At 38.3% G+C, this 14989-nt stretch overlaps 1 protein-coding gene across 2 annotated transcripts in view; it reads left to right on the top strand.

Moving 5' to 3' along the window:
• CBFB (core-binding factor subunit beta) overlaps positions 1–14989 on the top strand; it is a 55692-nt gene that overhangs the window by 28247 nt on the left and 12456 nt on the right. Inside the window, exons 4-5 of one of the 2 annotated variants that reach the window (XM_035025036.1) lie at positions 1975–2091; positions 11455–11550. In XM_035025036.1, coding sequence (XP_034880927.1) covers positions 1975–2091; positions 11455–11550 — 213 coding nt within the window. Of the gene's footprint in view, positions 1–1974; positions 2092–11454; positions 11582–14989 lie in introns of both variants that reach the window. The other variant, XM_035025037.1, reaches the window with a different exon arrangement.

The raw sequence follows: 14989 nt of genomic DNA, 5'->3' as shown, positions 1-14989 counted from the left end.
TAATAAGTAATACTAATTTTAGCTCACAGAAGCACTTGGATTCTCCAAATAAAATATATTTGGTACAGACAAATGAAGAACCTTATTTATAAAGATATATTTGATATTTTGAAGAGTCCTAGAAGTCCTGCTTTCTCTGCTTTTAAAAAATCTTATTAAGGCATTAAATGAAAAAAATCTATTCTGATTTTTATCCTGAAATGCATGTTAAATGAGGTAGAGAAGACCTTTTTTTTTTTTCTGAAGTTACTATTAGGATAGTGCAGTATTGGGATGCGGGGGGAGAAGTATAATAAATTTCTTATATTTCGGGGCGCCTGGGTGGCTCAGTCGTTAAGCGTCTGCCTTCGGCTCAGGTCATGATCCCAGAGTCCTGGGATCAAGCCCCGCATCGGGCTCCCTGCTCGGTGGGAAGCCTGCTTCTCTCTCTCCCACTTACCCTGCTTGTGTTCTCTCTCTGGCTGTCTCTCTCTGTCAAATAAATAAATAAAATCTTAAAGAAAAAAAAATTTCTCATATTTCTTACAATAAATTTTTACCTTAAGGTGATAGCATGTGCACCTTTCCTTCCTTGATGGATCCTTAATACTTAATAGCTCTTGAGAATAGTTACATTTTCAGGTACTACGGGAATTTAGTGATTGAAAATGAAACTGGTCTGAATTTAGAAATCATACCTAAAGTGACTTTTGCTCTAGAATTATTTATATTTACTTGACAAGTAATGGTGAATAAATAAATGTTACATCAGTTAAGTTTCTCTGGTTAAAAGCAGTAGAAATCAACTCTGGCCAACTGAAGTAAAAAAAAAAAAAAGGCAGCATTACTTTACAGGAAGCTATGAGGTAGCTTATAAAACTCGGAAGTATGAAGAGCGTGACCCTGGGTGGCTCTGGGTATCCAAATAGAGGGAAACTGTGTGTACTGTCTTAAGGGGCCGGTGAATTCCAGTTTTCCATCTTTCTGTCTTTTTGCCCAAGGTTCAAAAATCAAGGCAAAGTACCTGATTGTCCTAGCTTCAGCTGGAAGAGCAATGATAATCTACTTCAAGCATCATTTTACTATAGTTTGTATAAAATCTGCATAACTTTTTTTTTTAAACTAATTTGAGGGACACCTGGGTGGTTCAGTCAGTTAAGTGTGTATTTTCAGCTCAGGTCATGATCCCAGGGTCCTGGGATCAAGCCCTGTGTCAAGCTCCCTGCCCAGGAGGGAGTCTGCCTGTCCCCCTGCCTCTCCTCCAGCTTGTGCTCTTTCTGTCTCTCTTCTCACTCACTCTGTCTCTCAAATAAATAAATAAGATCTTAAAAAATAAATAAAACCAATTTGAAAGAATTGTGATTAGAAATAAAGTCCTGGTAAACCAGATTAACTTAACTTACAGAATTTGGTCAGAGGCTATGGTTATGGATATACTTTCCTACAATTTTTTTTTAAGATTTATTTATTTATTTGAGAGAGAGAGAGTGTGTGAGCAAGTGAGGGAGGAGGGGCAGAGGGGGAGAGAGAGAATCCCAGGCTGGCTGTCTGCTGAGCCTGGAGCCTGACGCACTGCTCAGTACCACAACCCTGAGATCATGACCTACGCAGAAACCAAGAGTTGGACGCTCAACTGACTGAGCCACCCACATGCCCCTACAATTCTTTCTTTCTTTTTTTTAATGTTTTATTTATTTATTCATGAGAGCCAGAGAGAGAGAGAGAGGCAGAGGGAGAAACAGGCTCCCCACCTAGCAGGGAGCCCGATGCGGGACTTGATCCCAGGATCCTGGGATCATGACCTGAGCCGAAGGCAGACGCTTAACCATCTGAGCCACCCAGGCACCCCTGCCCCTACAGTTCTTAATTCTATAATTGTATTCATCTTTTTTTTTCCCCTAAGAAAACTACAGGTTTCCTCAGTAAGCTTATTCTTCATTTATCATGTGTGTGATGGCTTATCATTGGTTTTCATCCTTTTTTTCTGTGTCTTAGGTATATTTGAAGGCTCCCATGATTCTGAATGGAGTCTGTGTTATTTGGAAAGGCTGGATTGACCTCCAGAGACTGGATGGTATGGGCTGCCTGGAGTTTGATGAGGAGCGAGCCCAGGTAGGGTGACATCAGGCTCTACCGACATGGTCTCTTTCTGTACCCCTAATCTTGCCTTCATCTGTGCATCTATTTTATCCCGTCTTCAAGAGTAAGTATAAAAAGTCTTATGTTCAAGTAGTATTGAGGAATTCTGAAGATAGATGTTGAGACCCATTCTGGTCCTGGTTTGGGGAAATTTTTTCCTTTGGTGGTTCTAAATTTCATTGGATTATTCCTGTCTGCTCAGTGGGGCACTTCAAAGTCCACTCAGTGATTCTTTTTAATATTTTTTCTTGATCTTTAGAACATTATCAGGAGGGAGAAACAGTTCAAAATAAAATGTAGCATTTCTGGAGTGGCTCGGTGAGGAGTTTGACAAATCCTCTCCCCAAAAAGCAATGATTGAACTGGACAAAATTGTTTTAAAAAAATTTTTTTAAGTCTCTAGAAGTTAACCAAAGGCCATACATTGAGAGGTTGAATTTCAGTAAGGACCCGACAGTCTGTGGCATTTTAGTCAGTAGGGAGCGCTTCCATCCCTTCCCTCAGTTCTGTGGCCTCTCAGGTTAGGCAGGCAGGACAAGCCATGAAGACTGGCAGCTCTACTGTCCTGTCACAGGGAGCTGACTTTATTTAGAGCAACATTTGAAAAAAATCCACGCCCAGGGATGTTACCAAAAACAACAGAGGGCTCTGGCAAACCCTCCAAGAAGGCAAATGTTGTGGGAAGCAACAAAATGGCAGACTAGCCAGAAATGTTCAGAGATCTAGGGAAATGGGCCGCTAAAGTGGGCCCTGTTAAAATCACAAATACTTCTCGTGGTCCAGAAGACTATGTGCATGTGTGAGGCTGCACCTGCCCAGGAGAAGACAGAGCGGGCTCTTGCAAGCTACTCACGCACACGGGGGTGGAGTGATAAACTCCCTGCACTTTGAAAGTATTCCCGCTGCACACAGATCCAACGACAAAAGACAAGCCTTCTGGCTCAAGGTGTTTAAGCAAAACCCCTGAACGGTCATTGGCTGACCACCAAGTTATGCCGACCCAGGGCATAGGCCTAGAAAGCTAGGCCTAAAAAGAAAAGAAAACAAAACTAAGCAGCAGCACCAGAGGCTGCACATTACTGGGGAAACAAATTCTACAGAATTAGTCCAGGTTAAAAAAAAAAGTCTAGGTAAGTCACTAAACAATAAAAATAGCAACAACACAGTGGAGGCTGGAGTCAGAATTCAGAGTTGCTACAGCATATTATTTTAAAATGTTCCACTTTCGGCAGCCTGGGTGGCTTAGTTGGTTAAGCGGCTGCCTTTGGCTCAGGTCATGATTCCAGGGTCCTTTGAACCCCGCATTGGGCTCCCTGCTCATCGGGAAGCCTGCTTCTCCCTCTCCCTCTGCCTGCCGCTTCCCCTGCTTGTGCACGTTCTCTCTCTGTCAAATAAATAAAATCTTAAAAAAAAAAAAAGAAACTACCTTTGAGGGAGCCCAATTGTTTGTTCTTAGTGACAAAGGCTTGAAAGCAGTTATTTATCAGTATGTTCAAAGAATTAAAGGAAAATTCCTCCTTTAAATAAAGGAAAATTAAAATGACAGTGACTTATCAAATGGAGAATATCAATAGAGATCACTCAACAGCAGATTTGAGCTGGTAGAAGAAAGAAGTTAGTGAATTTGAACATCAATTAATAGAAATTATCCAGTCTGAAGAACAGAAAGAAAAACAAAGCAGTCGTAGAGACTATGGAACACCAGCATGCATACCAACATGTATATGTAATGGAAGTTCCAGAAGGAGAAGAGAGAAACAGAAAGTTTATTTTAAGAAATAATAACTGATGAAAACTTCCAAATTGATTGAAAATATTCATCTCCATATCCAAGAAGTTCAGTGAACTTGAAGTAGGATAAAAACAAATCCACACCTAGATGAATCACAGTCAAATTTTGAAAAAAAGAATCTCGAAAGCAGCAATAAAAAGGACTCAACACATGCAAGAGAGCCACAATAAGATTAACAACTGACTTGTCTTTTGAAATTATGGAAGCCAGAAGCTAGTGGGATAATAATGACATTCAAAATGCTAAAAAGAACATGTAAAAATATCCATTATTAGTAGGTGTTGGTTTCTTTCGATTGTTTTATATTAATCCTCTTAATAAAGTTAAAATAATGACAAAACGCTCTTTTTTTTGTTGTTTCTTTCTGTTGTCTCTTCTGTGCTCCCCCCATATGGAAACATGAGAATTTTCTTATCAAAATCAAAACCCAAAACCTTCCTAGTAAAAAATTAAAATTCTTGGGGTGCCTGGCTGTCTCAGTTGGTAGAGCATGTGACTGTTGATTTCGGGGTTGTGAGCTCAAGCCCCATTTTGGGTATAGAGATTACTTTAAAAATAAGTAAGTAAATAAATAAGCAACAAAATTAAAATTCTTAAGAAAGAATCCCTGCTACCTTGATTTCCGCAAAGATGAGTTACCAACTCTTTCAGAAAAATAGTAAATAATCCTCAATTTAGAAGGCTGTTTCTGTGAGAAGTAATACAGCAGATTAAATTTATATAAGGTAAAATTTCAGATTTAATTAATTTCTAAACTGAAATAATTTATTAAAATGATAGATAAAAGTTTTAAGTTTAACCCACAGTATCTTCCATACTTAGAATTTTCCAAGTCTTGTTTCCCCAGTCTATAAATTGAGCTTTATCACTACAAAGTTAGTACCATCTGTTGTGATAATAAACTCATATAATAATAGGTCTTACATAATGTAAAAATTTTAAAGCAGGGGACTCCAAACATTCAATCAGCAGTGAGTACTTCTGTATAACCTTCTCTATCCCAGAATCATCTGTAAGATATGTAGAAGTTAGGAATAGGGGCTTCATTGTCATATAATTGTGAATCCTAACCCCACTGCTTACATCTGTTATGGACTGAATATTTTTGTTCCCCCAAATTCATATGTTAAAGCCTCAACCCCCAATGTGACTGTATTTGGAGATAGGACCTTTATGGGGGGGTTAATTAGGGTTAAATGAAGTCCTAAGAGTGGGGCCCTGATACGATAGGATTAGTGTCCTGATAAGAAGAGATACACAAGAGAGCTTGCTCATTCTTTTTCTCTGCTATATGAGGATGGTATTCACTAACAGACACTGAGGTATCTGGTACATGGTAAGGTAAGAGATAAACAGTATGGTTACAATTCCATTTTAATTGAAGTTTGTAAGTATTTCAGCTGAAGTATTTTCACCTGTATCGTGTTTTTGCCTTTGTTCACAGTACTTTTCACAAATGTTGACAAGGATATGGAACAATAGTTGGTGTGGTGGTTATGTAAAATTGACACATTTGGAAAATTGGCAATACATACTAAAACTGCAAATGACATACACCTGTGATCCAGCAATTCTAGTCTAAGTCATGGTATACAAAGGGATTGAATACATGTATTCATCAAGAGAAATGTACTGGGCATTTATAGCAGCACTAGTAATAGCCAGAAACTGCAAACTGCTCAATTGCCAATTAACAGTAGGATGAATAAATTGCTCACTCACATAAAGAAATACAGTGATAATGAAAAACTATAACTTGCACACCAATATGGATGGATTTCACAGATACATTGATTGTATCCAAAAAGTACACGCTGTATGAATCCATTCATCTGAAAGTAAAGAAATGGGCAAAACTAATTAAGTGTTTTTAGAAATAAGGATAATGGCTTATACCTGAGAGAGGAGGCTAGGTACTGGAATGGGGCAGAAGGATACTTGTGAGATGCTGTTACTGTTCTGTTTCTTCCTATGGAGTCTAGTTACATGGAAGGTTCAGTTTAGGACAGTGCTGCCCAGTAGAATTCAGATGTGAACCACATAATTCAAGTTTCTCTAGAAGCCACATTAAAAAAATAAAAAGCAATTATTTAATTTTTATATTATATTTTGTTTAACCTAGTATATCCAAAATATCATACTTGAACATAAAATGAATATAAACATTTACTGAGATGTTTCACATTTTTTTCTTTGTAACAAGTACTTGAAATCCAGTGTGTATTTTCCATGTACAGACTCCGACTAGCCACGTTTTTCTTTTTTCTTTTTTTTTAAGATTTATTTGTTTGAGAGAGAGAGAGCATACAGGGAGGGGCAGAGGGAGAGAATCCTAAAGTAGAACCCCTGCTGAGTGAGAATGCCAATGTGGGGCTCGATCTCATGACCCTAGATCATGACTTGAGCCAAAACCAAGAGTCAGACACTCAACCTACTGAGCCACCCAGGCACCCACAGACTAGCCACATTTCAAATGTGCAGTAGTCACATGTGGCTAGTTGCTACCATATTGGACAGGAAAGCCTTAATACAAGTGTACACTTTTGTATATATAATATACTACAATAATAAAATGTTTCTACAAGTTTACCACAAATGAATATAATTCTGAGTATAATTGTAGGAATAATCATGTTTGCTGATTATATTTTCATCATTGTTTATTTTCTGTAATTTGTAGGGATAAAATTCAATGTCTTTATGCTTTTGGTTTTCAATATTGTAACTCTCTCTAAAAGCTTAAAGATTTTTGGCACTTCACCATTGGATACTTTAATCAGAGATTTCCAACTAATTTTGAACAAGGTGTAACTGAGGACTCATTTACCATAAAAAGGTCAGTGCCATTGTAGGACCTATATTGATTTCAGAGTAGTACTTCAAAGGCTCAGTTTTCTAAAATCCAAGGTGTGGGTGTACTGTCCTGATGAATTTTTTATATTCAGCATCAGCTTTGTCACATTTTATAGTTCTGTTACTTTGTAGATACATAAATATATATATATATATATTTAAAGATTTTATTTATTTATTTGAGAGAGAGAGAATGAGAGACAGAGAGCATGAGAGGGAGGAGGGTCAGAGGGAGAAGCAGACTCCCTGCCTAGCAGGGAGCCCGATGCGGGACTCGATCCTGGGACTCCAGGATCATGACCTGAGCCGAAGGCAGTCGCTTAACCAACTGAGCCACCCAGGCGCCCATGTAGATACATAAATATATTTCTAATTTATGCAGCTATAACTTCTAAATGATTGGCAGACTATCTTCTTTGGATACAGTTATGAATTACATGTGTCACATCTTGTTCCTAAGAAATTTCTATTTCATAGTTTTTTTAAAATTTTATTTATTTGAGATAGAGATTGCCCCTGTGCTTGAGGGTGGGGAAAGGGACAGAGGGAGAGAAAGAGAATCCCAAGCTGACTCCTTGCTGAGCACGGAGCCTAAGCTCGATTCCGATCGCAGAACTGGGAGATCATGACCCACGCCAAAACCAAGAGCCAGAGGCTCAACCGACTGAGGTACCCAGGCGCCCTTCTGTTTCATTGTTTTTAAAAATTCACTGAGAATGTTACTTTTTCTTTTTCTTTTTTTTTTTTTTTAAGAGAGCACAGGCGAGCAGGGAAGGGCAGAGGGAGAGAGAATCAGAAGTGGACTCCATGCCCTTGGGGCTGGATCTCACAACCCTGAGATCATGACCTGAGCCTAAATCAAGAGTCAAACACTTAACTGACTGAGCCGGTCAGGCGCCCTGGGAATGTTAATTTTTATACAGTGTGTGCTCCACCAGCATTTGTATTATAAATATAAGAGGGAATAATTTTATCTTCACTCTTGTACTTGTTAAATTAATTTGCTTTGGCAGTCACAAAAAAAGATGTTTCAGGGGCCTGGCTGGCTCAGTCATTTGAACACCTGACTCTTGATCTTGGGGTTGTGAGTTAGGGCCCCATGTTGGGTGTAGAGATTACTTAAAAATAAAATCTTAAAAAAAAAAAGATGTTTCACTTTTAATGTAATGACTTTTCAATAGTTTAATTTTGGTTATATGATCAAGTTAGAAAAATTGAACCATTATTTGAATTAACAGATTTTCTATTTGACATCCCTGATGACACTGATGTAAAACTGATGTCCCTTAGCTGTTTGCAAGGTCTTTGTTAATGAAATCAGCATATAAACAGCTTTGCTTTTTATATGTGTATGATAATGTGAATTGAATCATTTGTCATTTGTCAGTGAATTAAATCACTTGATTTAAATGAAGTTGTGTTTTGCAGAATGATGTTGAATGTACCGGTTGCAGCTGCTCGTGTTAGATTGTCGCCTTTGAAGTATATGTTGATGCTTCTTCAGCAGTTTTATTTCTTTTGGTTTTCATGTGATCAGTGATACCATTCTGGTCCTCACAGAGAATAGTAAATGTCGTTATTTTGTGCAAATTACGTGTTCCATCATCAGCTTTCTTGGAAATGAATTTGATTCTTAATTTTTCATAAAACAGGCACTTCCAGTTTTTAAATTCATTGCTGCAGAAAGGTATTACCAAGCCATAAAATATATATAGTTGTAGATTTAGGCAATATAATAAAATCACTGCAGCAAGAATGGTCAGGATATTCTATATATGCTCCATGACAGGACTGCAAAGCCTTTATTTGCCACATGGGTTTCACTACACCCACCTTTTATGATGACTCCACCTGACTCCTTTGTGCAGATCGTGGTTAAGACCACAGTATAACAAGTAGCTGGCGGGGACAAGAGTGTTTACAGCTGCTCCCACTGCCATCTGAGATTGGATAGAATTAGTTGTCCCTAGCCATCTTGAGCATACTTTATGGGTGAGTATATCGTTTTATCAGGAGTTGCCCTTTATGCTGCCCTGGAAGGGGATAGGTGTTAGTTAAGGATAACGCTGGTCATTGCCAATCGTCTTTCAGATTAAAGTGCAAACTGTTCACTGCACATACATTTCACATCTTGCTAGAAGGGACCAAGACAGAAGCTGGAGTTAGAAAGCGGAGAGCTACCAAATCTCTATTGGCTTATTTTACTACAATTATTAGTAATAATACTTTTTTCTTTTAATGAAATAAAAATCGGTGACCATTGCTAGAATACACATTAGTGGCTAATAACTTCCTTAGGGAATTAGATCACATTTCATGTTATATTTCCTCATTTCATCATGTAATATTTCTCTACTATACTTAATCACAGCTGACATTTATATATTGATTTTTTGTAATTATTTGTTCACCATCTTCCTGCCCCACTAGACCAGACTGTGAGGAGAAGGACCATTGTTCCCTCACATTGTACCCATGGCACCTTAGCACAGTGACTTGGACATAATAAAGACTCAAACATTGTGGAATGAATGAAAAAGTGAAAAAATGCACAGGACAGGAGTACCCTGTTACCAGTAGATGTGTCCCAGTTGATAGCTAACTAAACAATAGAAAGCCCTTGGGAGTTGGGAACAGTGTTCTTTTGCAGGTACCTCAAGGTTATATGGTATATTCTAAGAATACAGTAGGAATGTGTAATATTTATTTAGATGTGTAAATTTGATATATCTGTAAATGCTTATAAAATAATAGGTAGCAGGGCGCCTGGGTGGCTCAGTCGTTGAGCGTCTGCCTTCGGCTCGGGTCACGGTCCCGGGGTCCTGGGATCGAGCCCCGCATTGGGCTCCCTGCTCCGCGGGGAGCCTGCTTCTCCCTCTCCCACTCCCCTTCCTTGTGTTCCCTCTCTCGCTGTGTCTCTTTCTGTCAAATAAATAAAATCTTTAAAAAAAAAATAATAATAATAGGTAGCACTTACTGAATGCTGTCCGTTAATATGCTTAAGCATGTTTTATATGTTACTTAATCTTTACAGCAGTCTTATAAAGTAGGTATTACTACTATGCCCATTTTACATTTGAGTTTACTGAGGCTTAGAGAAATGAAATGCCTGTCCCTCGGTCATAAAGCTGGTAAATGCATCAAAGGATAGAAATCTGATTAAACCTTTCAAAACTTTTTAAATATTTTATTTATTTATTTGACAGAGCACAAGTAGGGAGAGCAGCAGCAGAGGGAGAGGGAGAAGCAGGCCCCCCGCAGAGCAGGGAGCCCGATGCAGGGTTCAAAGGACCCTGGGATCATGACCTGAGCCGAAGGCAGCCACTTAACTGATTGAACCACCCAGGCGCCCCTACACCTTTCAGTTTTATTTAAGTTATAGACATCTTGTCAGTGAAAATTTTAAGTATTAAACAGCCATACTAATAGTGACAAATAAAACATGCATCACACAGAACACAACACCAAGCAGTATAGGTATAGTCCAGGTAGGTATAGCACTTAACTTATATTACAGGGGTCCTGGGTCTTCTGTCTTCCTGCTGTGCTGTGCTCAGTGTGGGATTGCATCTGCATTATTATGTTTGCACAATGGCTGCTGTATCTCTGGGCATTGCATCAGCTCATAGGAGGGAGAAAAGCTGAAATGTCTCTTAAATGACTTTCTTAGAAGCCCCAGTAGGTGACTTATGCCTCTGTCTGATTGGTTAGAATTGAGTTACTGGTCACCCCTTGCTGTGGTGAATCTAGGAAGGTGAATATTGATGACTTTTTGGATATTTTTATCTTTTAGTTTCTTCAAGTGTACCATTGAAAAATCCTAGTATTGAAAAGTGTGTGACTGCAAAGGTTGAGCATCCTGTGCTGTAGACAGTGAGGGAGCTTTTTTAAGTTGGGGGTATTATAGTCAGATTGTGCCTCAGTGCGGCACGCTCTGATGGCTGTGGTAAATTGGGGATGACAGAATGGAAGCAGGGAGAGGCTGTGTAGGAGAGCTTTGCAGTGATTTTAATAAGAGATCTTAGAAGACTGAACTAAGAAACTGTAGGAAATAAAAGGAGACTTGAAGATTCCAAAAATATTCAGGAGGTCAGATGGCTAGGACTTGGTGGTTGATAGGCTCTGTGGAGATGGAAGAGTGAAGAGTCAAAGGTGGCTCAGACTTCTGGCAGAAATGAGTGAGTGGTGCCGCGAATGGAAACTAAAGGGGAATAAAGAAGAACGTTTAAATCGGTTGTCCCTCAGACACAGTGAGTTTGAGGTATCTGGATTTTCTTCATGTGCAGATCTTTATTAATTGGGAAAGGATTAGGTAGATTTGTTATATGTTACAAATATTTTTTCTTGATAATATCCCTTGGACTTTTATTTACTTCCTGTTGTTCAACAGTTTCTCACATTTGTATAATCAATTCTGTTAATACTCTCTTTTATATTTCTGGCTTTTGTGTCCTAATTAGAGGGCCTGGCCTGTCTTACACCCAAATTATAGAAGTATATACCTCTGTGGTTTAAATACTGACTTGTACAGGATTTTATTTTGGTGAATAGGATGAGGTAAGGAAAGGGAAGAGCATTTTCAGTTGCTAGAATTACTCCGTTCTTCATTTCCTCCAAGAAACAAACACCGTCAAATTGTAAGTTTTTATTCTAAATCAAAATTAAAATATCCTTTTCATGTATTCCAACAGCAGGAGGATGCATTAGCACAACAGGCCTTTGAAGAGGCCCGGAGAAGGACGCGTGAATTTGAAGATAGAGACAGGTCTCATCGGGAGGAAATGGAGGTGAGAGTTTCACAGCTGCTGGCAGTAACTGGTTAGTACTTTCCCCCAACCTCTCAGGCTCTGTTTGTGCATAATGTTTTTTATAAATAGTTTCATTTTGTCTTTCATTTGTCAAAAGTTATACTGCGTCTTTGTGTTTATTAAATGTAATTGCTCTAAAGAGACTTAGTCTTAATTTTAAGGTTGTACATGAATTCACTGTTTATTGGTCCTCATAAAAATCATTTACTGTCATGTATATATTCTCTTAATTCATTGATCCAAATATCTTCCCTCGTTTTTGTCTTGTTTATTTGTAAAAATTACTTTATGTTATCGTAGCATACATATTTTTAGAACATTATTAAAACTCTTTGGAAATTATATTTATATTTTTTAATGAATGTCTTGATTTTGTAACAGTGTAATGTTTGGCCATTTGTGTATTCTCTTTACTAGAGGAAAATTTAATATTTTCAAACTACTGAATGAAATTAACCTAAACCATTTTTCTTTTAACTTTTTATGGTACAGAGATAGAAATCCTCACAGAAGAAATATGTAGCTTAATTACTGTAAGGCTAACACCCTAATAACACTGTCCAGATTAAAAAAAAGTCAAACTTTGACAGCTACCCCGGCAGCCCCCTCCATGTGGGCATCTAATTATGACCTTCTCCCTCCCCTTAAAAGTACTCATTACCTCAGTTTTTATAGTAATCACTTCCTTGTGTCTTTAATTTTATTACTCCTGCTTCCTTCAGTCTTCAACATTGAAGTTTAGTCTTACCCAGTGTGTAAATTTGATAAGACTTTTAATTGACATGGATTTTTTTCCTATATAAAATTGTACCCTGCTTTAAGCAGACTTTAATTATAAGACTAATATTTAAAGTATGTATACATTGTTCAAAACCCCAATTTCTACAAATTGTATACTCTAACAAAACAAAAATAATCAAGATGAGAACTAATGTATTTGAAAAGAATATTGTTAAATGTTAATAAATGCTTCAAGTTTATAAGCTTAATTACCAACATGACGTTTCACACAAGAATAGGAAAAAGCACACATTCATCTTTGATAATCAAAAGAAATGGAATTAAAATATAATTATAGTACATGAACTAAATAGAGTAATTTCCAGGCATTAAAAACAGTTCTGCAGATTGGTTGCATAACATTGTAAATGTACTTAATACTTAACACTACTGAACTGTGCACTTAGAAATGGTTAAGATGGTAATTTTTATGTATTTTAACACATTAAAAAATTTTTTTAATCGGTGTTACAGAAAATTTGTGGGTTTTCCATGCACAAAATTATATGTACACTATTATTTAAATTAACACAAAAGTGTGTGTGTGTGTGTGTATGGAGATATTGGTGAAGAGCCCAGATACTAGAGCCAGCCTGCAAGATCTGAATCTGGCTTTGCCACTTACTTTGTCACTTTGAACAAGTTATTTCATCTTTCTGTGGCTCATTGATAAATGAGGCTAATAGGGGCGCCTGGGTGGCTCAGATGGTTAGGCGTCTGCCTTCGGCTTGGGTCACGATCCCAGGGTCCTGGGATCGAGTCCCACATCGGGCTCCCTGCTAGGCGGGGAGCCTGCTTCTCCCTCTGCCTCTGCCTCTCTCTCTCTCTCTGACTCTCATGAATAAATAAATAAAACATTTAAAAAAAAAATGAGGCTAATAATTGTGCCCATCGCATAAGGTCATTTTAAGGATTAAATAAGCAAATACATACGAAAGCACCTCTTGAGTTTGTGGCTGAGTAGATGTCAGCTACTATTATTAGTGTTAATGTGTGTGTGTGTGTGTGTATCCCTCTATGTGACAACATATATATTTTAGAATAAATGAAAAAAAGCTACGTAGTGGTTAGTGTATAAAATAGAATTATCTTTTAATGATTGAGATTTCCCTTTGTCAGTGAGTGAATTAATCTAATAGGCTGATAGCAACTGCTGGTGCCCCCAAGAATATAGTACTTTTTAGCTAGGAGAAGAGACAGGAGGGATATTATGCAATGCATTTGTAATTCTTTGAAGCTTTTCAATTCTTGTGATCAGACTTCCCATGACATTTTCTTTCAGAATGCTTGTATCTGTAGTAGTAAGAAGTTTATAAACTTATAATGTGCATTTATCTTCTACTTCTGAACCTTTTTGCTCATGCTGTTTGTTCCCTGACTGATAATGTACTTTTCCACCCATTTGTTAAAACCCAGCTTAAACATTCGGTCAGTCCCTTCTCCAGCCTGCTTCACTGTTATTAGCCCTTCCACTTTGTCGTTTCCAGAGCACTTATTTCTGTTATTGTTCTTACAGAACAGTATGTTGAAACAATTAAAAACATGTCTGTCCTTTATTGTAGATTCCCAGTGAGATGGGGCCCCTGATTTTTTTTTTTTTTTTTTTTAAGATTTTATTTATTTGAGAGAGAGAATGAGAGACAGAGAGCATGAGAGGGAGGACGGTCAGAGGGAGAAGCAGACTCCCCGCCGAGCAGGGAGCCCGATGCGGGACTCGATCCCGGGACTCCAGGATCATGACCTGAGCCGAAGGCAGTCGCTCAACCAACTGAGCCACCCAGGCACCCAAGTCCCTGATTTTTTAATCCTCACATTACCCACCACAGTGTTTTGTACATTGTGTTTAGTTGTCTAATGGAGATTTTCAGAAAACAGTTCTTATCCTGGCTATCTGAAAACTAAAGTTACAGGGTAGACTAGAGGTTAAAGTAGAATAATACATGTTACTGGTCTCTGGAAAGGTTTTAAATGTTTGTAATTTGTTGGTTTATATTAAGTAATGAACCCCAACTGTGTTGTGCTGGATTCTGCATTAGGGACTGGTAAATATATACATGAAAATGCACAGGGGCACTTGGGTGGCTCAGTCAGTTAAACGTCCAACTCTTGATTTCAGCTCAGGTCATAATCTCAGGGTCGTGGGATAGAGCCCTGAGTAAGGCTCCCTGCTGGGTATGGAGCCTGCTTAAGATTCTCTTTCCTTCTCCCTCTAACACTCCCCCCCCACCCAGCTTCTTGCTCTCACACTCTCTGTCTCTCTCTCTCTCTCTCTAAAAAAAGAAAGGAAGGAAGAAAGAAAGAAAAAAGAAAACGTATGGTTTCTGTCCTTGAGCAACTGTCAGACTTGAGGGAAGAGAGATACATAAACATGTAATTGGAGACTACTTTAGCAGCAGCCACACACAATGGAGGTTCAGAAGGGGAGCAGTGAACAGTGTAGAGAAATGAGCGCTTATGTCTGCCTCTGCCTGGGGAATTCACAGGAAAATACCCTTGCAGGGATTTGAAAGAAGAGTGGGAGTGTTCCCCAAGCTAGGCAAGGCATTCTGGGCAGAAAGAACAGTGTGTGCAAAGGCATGAAGCAGTAAGAGATCTTGTCATTTGTCATGTCTGAGAATGTGGTTGGTCACTCTTTCTG

This window comes from Mirounga leonina, unplaced genomic scaffold (genome assembly GCF_011800145.1).
Source record: "Mirounga leonina isolate KUSES-001 unplaced genomic scaffold, KU_Mleo_1.0 Mir_180, whole genome shotgun sequence".
Lineage (NCBI taxonomy): Eukaryota > Metazoa > Chordata > Mammalia > Carnivora > Phocidae > Mirounga > Mirounga leonina.
Note: the sequence above shows the minus strand (reverse complement) of the source record. Positions and strands in the feature narration are given on the sequence as shown.